The 12383-nt window shown below is 39.6% G+C and overlaps 1 protein-coding gene across 1 annotated transcript in view; it reads left to right on the forward strand.

The window, feature by feature from the left end:
* The window catches only part of ARL15 (ADP-ribosylation factor-like 15), a 685847-nt gene extending 682681 nt beyond the window's left edge, over positions 1-3166 (forward strand). Inside the window, exon 5 of the mRNA XM_006865739.1 lies at positions 2840-3166. Within this exon, the coding sequence (XP_006865801.1) occupies positions 2840-2992 (153 nt within the window). The 3' untranslated portion in view covers positions 2993-3166. The remainder of the gene's footprint in view (positions 1-2839) is intronic.
* Positions 3167-12383: the final 9217 nt, after the last annotated feature.

A 12383-nucleotide genomic window follows, 5' to 3' on the forward strand; every position in this document is an offset into this window, starting at 1 on the left:
GTAAATCTTTATAGGAGCAGAAAGCCTCATCTTTCTCCCACGGAACAGCTGGTAGTTTCGAACTGCTGACCTTGAGGTTCGCAGCCCGACTCATATCCACTGTGCTACCAGAGCTCCTTATGTCTTTATACAGAAGGGCAAAATAGCAACCATGGACAAGTCAAAACATGACTGTGGATGATTTTTATTATTGTACAAGTCAGGTAGAATTTGAAGTTCAGGTTAATAGAAGAAAATGAAATAAAAATTTATATTTAAAAAAAAACAAGTTGGAGTTAATGCATTGTCTTTGTTTTCTAGAAACATGAGACGCTGGGTGGTGGAAAGCTACATTCTGGCAGCAAACACAGCCACTCATTGTACTTGGATATCACTGTTAGGCCAAAAGTTGTTTCAAAATTGATATTATAAATGTAGAGTGGTGTGGAATTATTTGGATAGTGGTAGGATAGATATGGCAGGGTTAGATGCTCACTTAGGTTACAGTTCTGAACCTCTCAAGTTACCCAGCCATGTTTGTCAGCTTAACACCACGAGGCTTCTTTATCTAGTGACCACCCTGAAATCGCAGCTTCCATTTCCTTCTCATGTTTAATATTCAGCAGGAGCAAGTACAGAAACATAGCTACCATCAGACATCTTTATTATCTTCCAAGTGTGCCACATGATAGACTTTATTTTCAGTTGCCTAGAAACCAGTATAATGGGTAGCTGAACCTGTTTGGTTTTTGTGTCTGGTCAATATTGCAATATATCACAATTTTTTTTCTGTTTTGCCATTTATTTAAATCTAATATTGCTTTCAAATTATCTTTAAATATGCTACCACTCTGGGTTCAGTGTCATTTTTTAAATGTGTCATTTGGAGGAAATATTATTAGTGAGGTAACCTTGCTGTTTTTGTCTTTCCATTTAAAAATTATTTAATTTCTTGCCACCAGCCCGCTTCCCAGTTATTAGCATTACTTAAAATGCTGCCCTTTTGGATTGAGGGGATATAAAATGTGTCAAGGCTATGACTTTCTTCATGTGCCAGACTTTGGATGTCACATGCTGTCCCTCTGGTGACAGGAGGCATTGTTGATCAAATACCAGACTGCATCACACGCATGGGGTCACCCATGTCTGCGCTCAGTGGTGCCAGCTGAAGCCTCAGTTTGTGGGAGAAGCAAGGAGACAAACATCTCTGATTGTCAACTCTTGACAGCAGCGACTCCTAATTCTAGCTGGAGGTTTGTTTAAACAGTTCCCCACCTGCCCCTCCTGCCAACTCTTCTCTCCCCCTGCTGGTCAGTGGTTTCCTCACTCTGCTGACCTGCAGCTCCTCTTTGGATGGGACAGCATTGGCCCCCAGGCCTTAGTCCTTGTACAAGCAATTTCAGGTTCTCTCAAATGCAAATTAGTACAAAAAAGAAACCAAAGGGATGGAGTTCATGTTTTCCATAAACGAGAATCCTCTTAACAACACAACTTGTTAAAATCCCTTGTATAAAAACTGCTGAGGTTGTATCATTTTCTAATCTGTGCATAAGATTTTCATTACTTTTCATGAGGGTCCTTACAGGCTTCTGATTTTGTTTTGTTGAATTATTTTGAAATTTCAGACATCTATAGGAGATGTTTGGGGGATACATTTAATAGTTTATTTGTGACTCCTAAATTAGATTATGGGGATCCTGTTGTGGTTCTGTGAGTTAATGTGCTAGAATACAAGTTGGTGTGAACCTCAGAGTCGGCAGTTCAAGCTCACCAGTTCCTCCTCGGAAACCCTATACAGGGTTGCTTTGGGTCAGAACCAACTTGATCGAGTTTTTGTTTGCTTTTAAAATTAAGAGACTAAATTTTTTTTTTAAGAGACCAATTTTTTAAGAAGAGTTTTAATTACAGAAAAATTGAACAGAAAGTATGGAGTTCCCATCTTAACCCCCATCCAAATTTCTCCTTCTATTAACATTTTTCATAAATGTGGTACATTTGTTACATTGATGAACCAATACTGATGCATTATTATTAACCAAAGTCCAAGTTTATTTGGGGGTTCACTCTGTGCAAACCCCCAAATAGCAAATACCCCATCTCACATACTCAACTGAAAAGTCTTGATCTTATTTTTACTCCTAAAACTTCAGGACCAGGATGGGACTAAGGAGTTAGGAGATATTCTACATATGTGTGTATGAGGAGGCTTCAACACATTTGTGGAAAAATGGAATTGAAAGATAATGGAATATTTCTATGAACTTTTTAAAATCCCTTTGTGTGTTTATATATATGTGTGTGTGTGTGTGTGTGTGTGTGTGTGTGTGTGTGTGTGTGTATAGACACACATATACTTAGTCTCTACTCTCTTTCCTAGGTCTCAAATACGGCAATTTAAGAGAGGGAGAAAAAAAGATTGTTTAAGTGAGATAGTTAGAAATCGTTCACTTTTGAATAATTGGTAGTGTACATACTGTGGTTTGTTACTGAATCAGTAGGGTAATGCATGGAAATCTGCTCTGTTAGCTATATTCTAATTGAATTGAGTCTTGTGGGTGTCTGCGGTGGACTTTGCCCTGTACCATAAATGCATGTATTTCTTGCTTAGCCTTCATCAGACCTCCCATGCTGTTACACAGATGGGTAGAATGGTGACTTGCAAGCGGGTCATTCATCCCTAAAGAAAACACTCCCAGGTCACAACGTATAACCCACAACAGCAGCTGTGGAGGAGATTCTAGAAAGTCTCAGGCATCAGAGCGTATATAAATTCTCCATGAAATACCCCCCAAAATTTTGGTTATGAGAGCACTTCTGATATAATTAATAACATATTTATCCTTTTTTGTTTTCCCTGAAGGTCAAAAAATATTTTGAACTTGAACCACTTGCACGTGGAAAACGCTGGATTCTGCAGCCCTGCTCTCTGGACGACATGGACACACTGAAAGACAGCTTCTCCCAGCTGATCAATTTGTTAGAAGAAAAAGATCATGAAGCTGTCAGAATGTAAAATCTGGCAAAGAAAACGGGTTTCCAAAAGGCCTTGGGCCTATCTGTGTAGTTTCTCATTTTAATTTTATTTTGATATCAAGACTCTCGTGGCTTCTGTGTCTATTGTCCTCTAGTTAACTCTGACTCGCATCCTCTGTAAATCAGGTGAATCTCATCATCGGCATTAACGTCAAGTACACACTACTGAGAGAGAATTTATTCTCTGTTTACCACTAATTAGCTTCACCGCATGTCTCTTCCTTCTGTTGTTCTAAGCATCTCTTGTATACTCTGTGCTAAAATGGATGGAATACATGGCTCACGGAAATCCCTTATGAAGGACTCCAAAAGACTCACAAGACCTTGACTCATTTTCCCTGGGCTCAGGGAAGGAACGTCCCATGACTGGGCCTTCACACACTATGTAGAGCATTTTCAAGATCTCTTGGGGGTTGGATTTTAGGGGGGATTGTTTTGTTTTTTAAATTCTGACTGTATAGGCTATGAGACAAAATTGAGCACCCAAAATTTCATCCAGTCTCACCTTATCAGGAGAGAGTATGCTACCCTAATGGGATTACTTTGAAGAATTTAGAGACAAGACAAAAATAATACTATCTTGATTATATCTGCAGACTCCCCTCCCTCTTTTAAGGGCAAAGACATTGTTTTGTGAGAGTGATTAGAGGGAATGCAGGCACAATGCATACACCACTGGTAACGATTCAGTCAGGACCTCAAATATATTTTTTTTATATAGAAACATTTACTCTGCACCAAGTCAACCTGCAACATTATATAGGGACCTTCTTCCAAAAATTATGTTTGAATGAAACTGAGAAAATAATGTTTTAAATAATGTATCAAATATTTTAAAAACATTTCAGATTCAGTATAGTTTAAACTGGCATAGGGTTTAAACTGGCATGGGTTGTGGCAAAGATATCAAAGACAGAATCATCTGTATGTTTATTCATTAAGTGCTAATGGAGTTTAATGGAGTCTGTTAATATCTCCATCTAGTAATTAAAGGTCTATCAGTATTTTTATTATAAACCTCTATTTTCAGGGGTTTCAATGTGCCCTTAAAAGTGAACTAGGGAACTGCAGTATATACATAACTTTAGGACCCAGATTCAGTCTTTGGAGCTAATAATGTTTTCATTTCATTTAAATGCTAAAATTATGTAGTGATAAATGTACAGTTTTATTGAGATTTGAAGCCTTTGATCTTTTCTAAATCAGGAATAATCTATGAATATTGAGGTTTATAGATAAAATATCCTTTGGCATGTTTTGTAGACTTTTGACCACATGAACTACTAAGTGGCCAAATGATATAAAACTGCTCCGTACACCTGAGCAATAAAAACATGTTTGTAATTTTTAGGTAGCATAGCCCGATACCCACATGCCACAGACTCGCACTGTATTACAGGGTGAGGTAATGCTACCTGTAATGTACTTTGATATATGTCAGACCTGTATCATCCTTACAGTTTTTGTGGTTTAATCTCATAGGTGGGTTTCAATGAAATCACTACCTTTGAAACATTGAATCCTCCTTTAAGCACTTATAAAAGATCAAAAAGGTTCATGGTGCCTCGTATACGACTTCGTCTACAGTGTCCATGGATATTTTTAACACTCTGTAATCCGTGAGCAGCACACATATTTTATTCCAATGCCCAGTGACTCAATCCCTGCCTTCATTTTGTTCTGTCTCACTCCTCATCTATGAAAAATAAATGATTACTAGGCATTGCACTCCCTGCAAGTTCATTAAATGTAGAATCTTGTCTTTTTAAGATAACTGTGGCTGAGTGCTCTGAACCATCTGTTAAATGACTTCCCGTTGTCTGTGTGTGTGTGTGTGTGTGTGTGTGTGTGTTCATGTGCGCGCCAGGGATGGGCTTCTTCTCAGACCCACGACTGTCTGCAGTGTCTCAGCCGTCAGAATGAAAACATTATCAATCAGTACCCAACAACAGCTGTTTTTGACAAGTTTCTGTCTGACGCCTAATGCTTTACAACTGTCAATAAAGCTCCTTCTTTGTCTAGCAGTTCGAAGCTCGCCGGCTTGCTGCTTCCTTGCTGCATCCTGTCCTTGTAACTCTAGAATTTGCCATGTTTGGGAAATCCACATGGGGGGAGGGGCGGGGGCCTGGCCGGGTGTGGGTGGGGGGGTGCAGGTATGTGTGTCATGTTCCTATCTGCGTGTCAAGTGCCACAGGTGTCTTAGCTTGCATATTCCAATATTATAGAGGAAAACAGTCTGTTATGTATTTCTTAACTTAGCTTCTTGTTATATTTATGGAAGTTACCAGTTTTTGTACCTTCTTAGCTAAAGCAGTTGCCTTTTTGTAATGGCAATTAATTTATATGACAAAACTTTGTATCTACTGTAGTTTACAGTATTGGTTGCTAATTAACTGCCATATTGCCCTGTCTTTCTATTAAAATAATACTCCCACTCCTTATTTATCGACTGTCTCATTACCCAACATTTCTCATTTAGTAAAACTCTACTATCAGACGATTTTGCGCAGTAGTGCCTGGGATCTGGCAGTAATGAACGTCCAGGTGTAAGGCGAGAGTAACAGCGGTTGCCATATTTAACGAGGCCGCGCCATGATGCTCAGTGCGTTGGTGGTTCTGTAATTATGTCATTTGGCGCTTATGTATAAGCAGTCCCCAGGTTACTAACATCTAACTTATGGACAACTTCTACTTGCCCTTTTTATTATGTAATTTGCCCAAACTTTGAAAGAATTGAACCCATTCCTACTCCAGATTCTTCACCACAGTCACCCTTAGGTGCTACACATGCAAATATTAAATCATTGAAAATCTTTGAGCCTTTTCTTACACTAGCCCCCAGCCCACTGCCATCAAGTGGATGCCAACTCATAATGACCCTGCAGGACACAGTTGAACTGTGCCATGTGGTTTCCAAGACTAAATATTTACAGAAGGAGACTGCTGTATCTATTGCCCACAGAATGACTGGTGAGTTTGAACCTTTAGGTTAGTAGCTGAATGCTTTAACCATGGTGTCACCAGGGCACATTCTTACCCTAAAGTAAGCCTAAATAAGAACCATATTTTCTTAATCCAATTTATCTACAAATTCTTAGAGACACAGGAAGGGATCTTGCCTGTACCCTAGGGACTGCTTGAATTTGACAGTTAAGTAATGGTGTAATTATGTATTGATGTAGCCATCCTCCATTTTGTGATCTGATGTGATCATCCTCCATTTTTATATAACATCAGTTTTCACATACTGACCTGGTCTTTGGAGCCTAACCATGTCGATAAGTGAGGAGTGGATATACTGTATCTATGCTGAGGGGTTAATGGACTCAAGTGGACAATTGTCTGGCCAGAAGGACTTGCATTGTCCATGATTGATATATGATTTCCACTATCTTCAAATGAAAATAAACGCTGAGTAAAATGGATGTTCTCAGATTGATTCCTTTCAGCGATCGTATTTGAGAGTCCCAGATTTCTGCCTACATTTGTGTTGCCTGTTTAAGTCTTCAAAATGAATTTTGCGGCCCTTGGATTGATTAATACAAAGATGATTAATTTGTATTTCCTTTGAAGTTATTTTTTAAAACCTTAAAAAATCTTATCTGGTTGGTTTGTCTTCAGCAGCAACTGACTTTCTTTGGAAATGAGAATGAGTGAGCAAAGTCAGATATTAATATAAAGTGATATCTTTCAGTCAAAGCATCATTACATAATATTTGCTGTAAAAACAACTTACTAAGAATGAGAGTTTGGTACAATGAACTGTTTCCTTCAATGGTGATACCCTTAATAAATAAATAAATATTTTTAAGTGACTCAAGAGGAAATTCTACATGTTTACAGGTCCACCTTAAGCATGAGAATAGGGAATAAATGAGTAGAAGAAAAAAAAAAAAAAATACATAATGGAAGATGGAAAATCCAAATCCCAGCACTTGCTTGGTCCCAAATGCATCATTATTCTGACACTTACTGTTTGACTCCACACAGAGCTTACAACACTTCATTCCTAAAGTGGTTTCCAAGGTTTACTAACCAACTCAGACCCATCCAAGCAAATGTGGGCAGAATTGTCAGATTTGGAAGCAAGTGGGGTTTTCTTCATGTTCAGATTGCATATTCAGACTTGAATGGAAATCTAATAATCATGCCTGACTTCATTCTCTTGATAATTTTAGAGTGCTGTGTCATTAACCTTCTGACCTAATGGCACAAACAGAAAGGAAAAGGTATGTGTGTGGGGGAAGGAAGTGGGAGTTACCCTTTGGGATCCCTCATTCTCAGTGAGTTTGGAAGGGAGGGTCTGTCTCTGTTTGCAGAAACTTTAGGAGAATATAGATTTCCCCCCCTTGGCTTCCCGCTCATGTTGGAGTCACCAGAGCTGAAGTTCATGCTGTGAAATGGATTACCACATCAGGTTGGGAATTCCTGGCTCCAGAGGGTTCACAACTTTTGGTCACCACTGAGTCAGCATCGTTAAATGATTTGCATCTCAAGAGTTAAATGTTTTCAAACTGAGATTCTTGAAGTGATGGATGAGTGCATGTTTTGGTACCCTGCCCCCATCCCCATTGTACTAATTTAGGAACATGAAAAGGAACCCGTGTAAGACAAAAGAAGCTTCAGCTGGGATAGTAATTTCCCCTCCCCTTTGCCATTTGAATTTAAAACCTCAAATGAAAAGCTGTCCTTCTAGTACTGTTGAATTGGACCTGAAAATCCAGACTTAAAAACTATCCTGTGAGTTTATGTGACAACTGCTTCATAATGTGACCTGTGAAACTAGTGGGAAGAGCTGAAAAGACACACAGAAGAGTCTCTCAAAGTCCTTTATATAAAGCAAGTCGAGTAAGAAGTTCTTCACAATTTTCTATCAGATCTCTTCCTCTCATCTGCCATTCCATCTTTCCCCCACCCTCCTTTCATGCTCAGTTCTTCAAGTGCTTGAATGGAAACCAGAATGTTTATGGGCCTCTCTGTGGCGCTGTAGGATCAGCACTGGACTTTGAACGACAAAGTCGATGGTTCAAACCCACCAGCTGTTGGTTCAAACCCACCAGCTGTTCTTTGGAAACCCTAGACAGGGTCACTATAAGTCAAAACCAACTTGACAGCACTTAACAACAACAACATATGAGTAATCACTTTTTATAAGGAAATAGTGAAGGCCTTATAGTTCTCAAAGCAATTTCACTTACCATACACACTTTGTGAGGTCCATGGTTAAAGTAAAATCTTAACATTGTTTGAAGTAGAAGTAGAAGGAAAGGAATTCCTAGGCTCAACCAGATTTATAACTTATTCTAACCCCTGGCCTACCACTGTGATGGTTAAGCATTTCCATAATAATGGACCAAAATGGACACAGCAGGGAAATTACAGTTTTAGAAAGATGTTCTACCAACTACCAAGAGTGAACTGATTTCCTTTCTTCCTCCCTCAGTCCCTCTTCCTTTCTCTTGTTCCTTCCTTCCATTCTTTCTCTAAAACCTCTTCTTTTTCTGATGCTCCCATGACCCTAAGGCTAAGAAACTCATGTACTACTGACTGAGCGATATTTCTAGCAACAAGCAATATTTCAACCAGAGAGGTGAGCTGGCCATGCTGTCCCCAGAGCGAAAGCCGGATCAGGCCCATGGCACAGAGCACATGCACAAATAAAAATAAGCAAGCTTTGAATAAGTTAGTTTCTTTGTCTCCCTCAATTCCCTGTTTCCTCTAGGATATTCGATGTGTGTGTGTTGGGGGAGGGGGGGAGATAGTCACTTGAAAAAGTCTGAGATCATTTATATCCCAGGCAAGCCCTTCCCGAAGGTGTGAAATCCAGCCTACAATGCCACAACCGTCCCTGACAAGTGATTCATTGAGACAAAGACTGGAACTCCAGCATCAAACAGATGTCAGACAAAATACCCAACGCCTATAAATGATTGCTTTGCAAGCAGTGGAACAAGTGGAAGATCTGGACTAATGATGCTTCCATGTCTGGACAAGCTTACGGAAGACATAGGAGGGGGGCGCACTTTGATGGAGTCTGTAAAGAAGGCTGTTGCTGAAGAGAAATGTGTAACCAGGATTCTTACCTGAGCAGCTCATGTCAAAATGAATGATGACTGGCTGGTTTATGTAGAATGTATATAAAGGACAATCAGAAAAACGCACGTCAAGGGCACCCTGAAGGCCAGACTAGTGTGGCATGATATTAAATCATCACACACATAAATATCAGAGGAAATTAAAAATGAGAAGATTTTGTTGGAACGGAAACTGCTCACCAAAATGCAGAGACAGGAATGCAAACAGTAAGTCTGGCTGTCATTCTTTATAATCTGGAGCAAGTCAGGCTTGGTTCTGGACCTTCTCCAGTTGTTTTACAACTTTCTAGACATGAGGTGTATCTATGCAATGCTTTTATTAAGCAACTTTGACAGGAATTTTCAGATGACAGCTTGTCAAGACTCAGTTGACCATTGTTCTTTTTTACAGGTTTTATCTCAATTGTCCCTTGGTTTTAATAGCTTTTAGATTATTAATCTTTTCATTTACTCAACATATCTTTTAAAATATTTTATTTTGGTGAAAGTATACACAACCACTTGAACAATTTTCCATTTACAGCTTAGTGACATTGGTTATAGTCTGCAAGTTGTACTACTATCCTCTCTATCCTTTTTCAAATCATTCCACCACCATTATCTTCAACCTACTGCCCCCTAAGCTTCCCACCCAACTTTTCGAGTCATTGTTTGATCTCATATAGAAAAACATTTTAAAAGATCACAATGCTAGAGGAACATAAGATACTTCTTAAAGAGCAGCAGGAAAAATCCAAAACAAAAATGGCGGTCTGATTGGCTATTACAAGAACAAGCAAGTTGTTTGCTGGGGAGCCATCAAGACAAGCAATCAAGTTCCTTCAGGACAAACCCCCTTCCAAGAATGAAACTCAAAGAGAACACACGAACAGGCATGTAAGCTTGCTGGCAACAATGTTGGTCTACTTGTGAGTGGAAGAGGTAGAAAGGCAGCAATGAAGATATGGGCTGATTCAAGTAGGTTTCATAGACTCCCATCAACCTGGGATGAGACAGAGGAGAGGAAGGGCTGGTTGGTCCTAAGAATGGTGAGACTCGGGGAATCCTGAGCCCATGGACAAGGACATAGTTATGGAGGGCTAGAGCTGTGAGTGAAGTGTCCAGCTGATATAAAGTGAGGGGAGACATACAAGAATAACCAAACTTGTAGCTAGTACCCAATCAACCTAGCCTCAATGGCTTGATGATTAGAACTCGACTAGAGGAAGATTAAAAAAAAAAAAAAAAATTTGGAGAAAGGAAACAAGTGTAAATTGCTACAATTTGATGAACTTGACCTATACTTATGGATGTGTTGTTGTTGTTAAGTATCATGCAGTCAGTTCTGACTCATAGTGACCCTGCACAGGGTTTCCAAGGTTGTAAATCTTTATGGGAGCAGAATGCCTGATCTTTCTCCCACAGAACCACTGGTAGTTTTGAACTGCTGACCTTGAGGTTGGCAGCCTGACTTGTAACCACTACGCTACCAGAGCTCCTTACTTATGGATGTAGTAGCTCAAATACCAACTGAGGGGGAAGGAGCACTCACATCAAGGATCAATCCTCTCCCCTCTGTATACAGGTTACATAGGGACGGGCAACTTAGACATTGGCTTCCTAAACTTCAGGGGCTCTAAAGGCATCAAGTGGCTGGCCTACAAGCTTTTAAGAGGGAGTTTAGTTTCAGAGTTTGTGGGGGAAGGTAGAATCCCCACTGAATAGTTTTCATCTTTTCTAGATGGGACTGGTGAAAGTAGATAGGGATAAAATTCTTATGACTCAATAGTGAATAATTGTTATCATGACTATTTGCAACTATCACAACTGTTAAGGAAGAAGTTTTGTAACAAAATCAGGGGAGTAGTTAATCCTGTATTCCAGGAACAGAGGACCCTAGGACCATCAAGGGAGAAGAGCATGAGTGGAATGTGGGCCACTATCCAGAGAAGCAGCAACACTAGAGATGGAGGCAGAGATGATGACATGGAGAGACAGGGCAGCTGAGGACTCTAGACTCATGGAAAGAGAAAGGCTGTGTGCTGGTGGCCAGGAGGCAGGCTTGCAGAATGTACCCTTTAGTTATTTAAATGATTATACATTTTTGAGTGTTTCTGTGTACATCCGCCCAAAAAAACAACAGCAAAAAAGAGGGAATAGAAGCAAATACTGTTGAATGTTGGTGCACAGAAGAGATTGTAATCATTGCAATTAAATGATGAATGTAAAATCGATGTTCTCCCATGTAAACTGTCATTCAAGTCACAATAAAAACTTTATAAACAAACAAACATCATAATGCTCAAAGCAAATTGTTGTTGTTGTTAGGTTCCATTGAGTTGGTACCGACCCATAGTGACCTCATGCACAGCAGAACAAAACACTACCCGATCCTGGGCCAACATCACTACTGTTGCCATGCTTGAGTCCATCGATGCTGCCACTGGGCCAATCCATCTCGTTGGGGGTCTTCCTCTTTTTCTCTGACCCTCCACCTTATCAAACATGATATCCTTCTCTAAAAACTGGTCCCTCCTGACAATATGTCCAAAGTATGAGAGATAAACTTTGGCCATGCTGGCCTTCAAGGAACACTCTGCACTTCTTCCAATACAGATATGTTGGTTCTTTGGGCAGCCCATGGTACTTTCCATATTCTCCTCCAACACCATAACTCAAAACTCAAAAGCATCAATTCCTCTATGGTCTTCCTTATTCACCGTCCAGCTTTCACATGCATATGAGGTTATTGAAAATACCATGGCTTGGGTAAGGCACACCTTAGTCCTCAAGCTGACATCTTTGTTCTTCAACACTTTAAAAAGTTCTTGTGCAGCAAATTTGCCTAATGCAATACGTCATTTGATTTCTTGACTGCTGCTTCCGTGAGTGTTGATAGTTGATTTTAAGAAGAATGAAGTCCTTGACAACTTCAATCTTTTCTCCATTGAGAAGAATATTGTTGTTTATTGGTCCAGGGGTAAGGATTTTTGTTTTCTTTACATTGAGATATAATCCATACCAAAGGCTGTGCTCTTTGATCTTCATTAGTAAATGTTTTAAGTCCTCTTCACTTTCAGAAAGCAAGTATCATTTGCATATCACAGGTTGCTAATGAGTCTTCCTCTAATCCTGATGCCATGTTTTTCTTCATATAACCCAGCTTCTTGGATTATTTGCTCAGCATGCAGGTTGAATAAATATGGTGAAAGAATACAACCTTGTCGCACACCTTTTTAAATTTTAAACCATTCAGTGTTCCCATGTTCTATTCGAACAACTGCTTTTTGGTCCATA

Source organism: Chrysochloris asiatica, unplaced genomic scaffold (assembly GCF_000296735.1).
Source record: "Chrysochloris asiatica unplaced genomic scaffold, ChrAsi1.0 scaffold00082, whole genome shotgun sequence".
In the NCBI taxonomy this organism is placed as follows: domain Eukaryota; kingdom Metazoa; phylum Chordata; class Mammalia; order Afrosoricida; family Chrysochloridae; genus Chrysochloris; species Chrysochloris asiatica.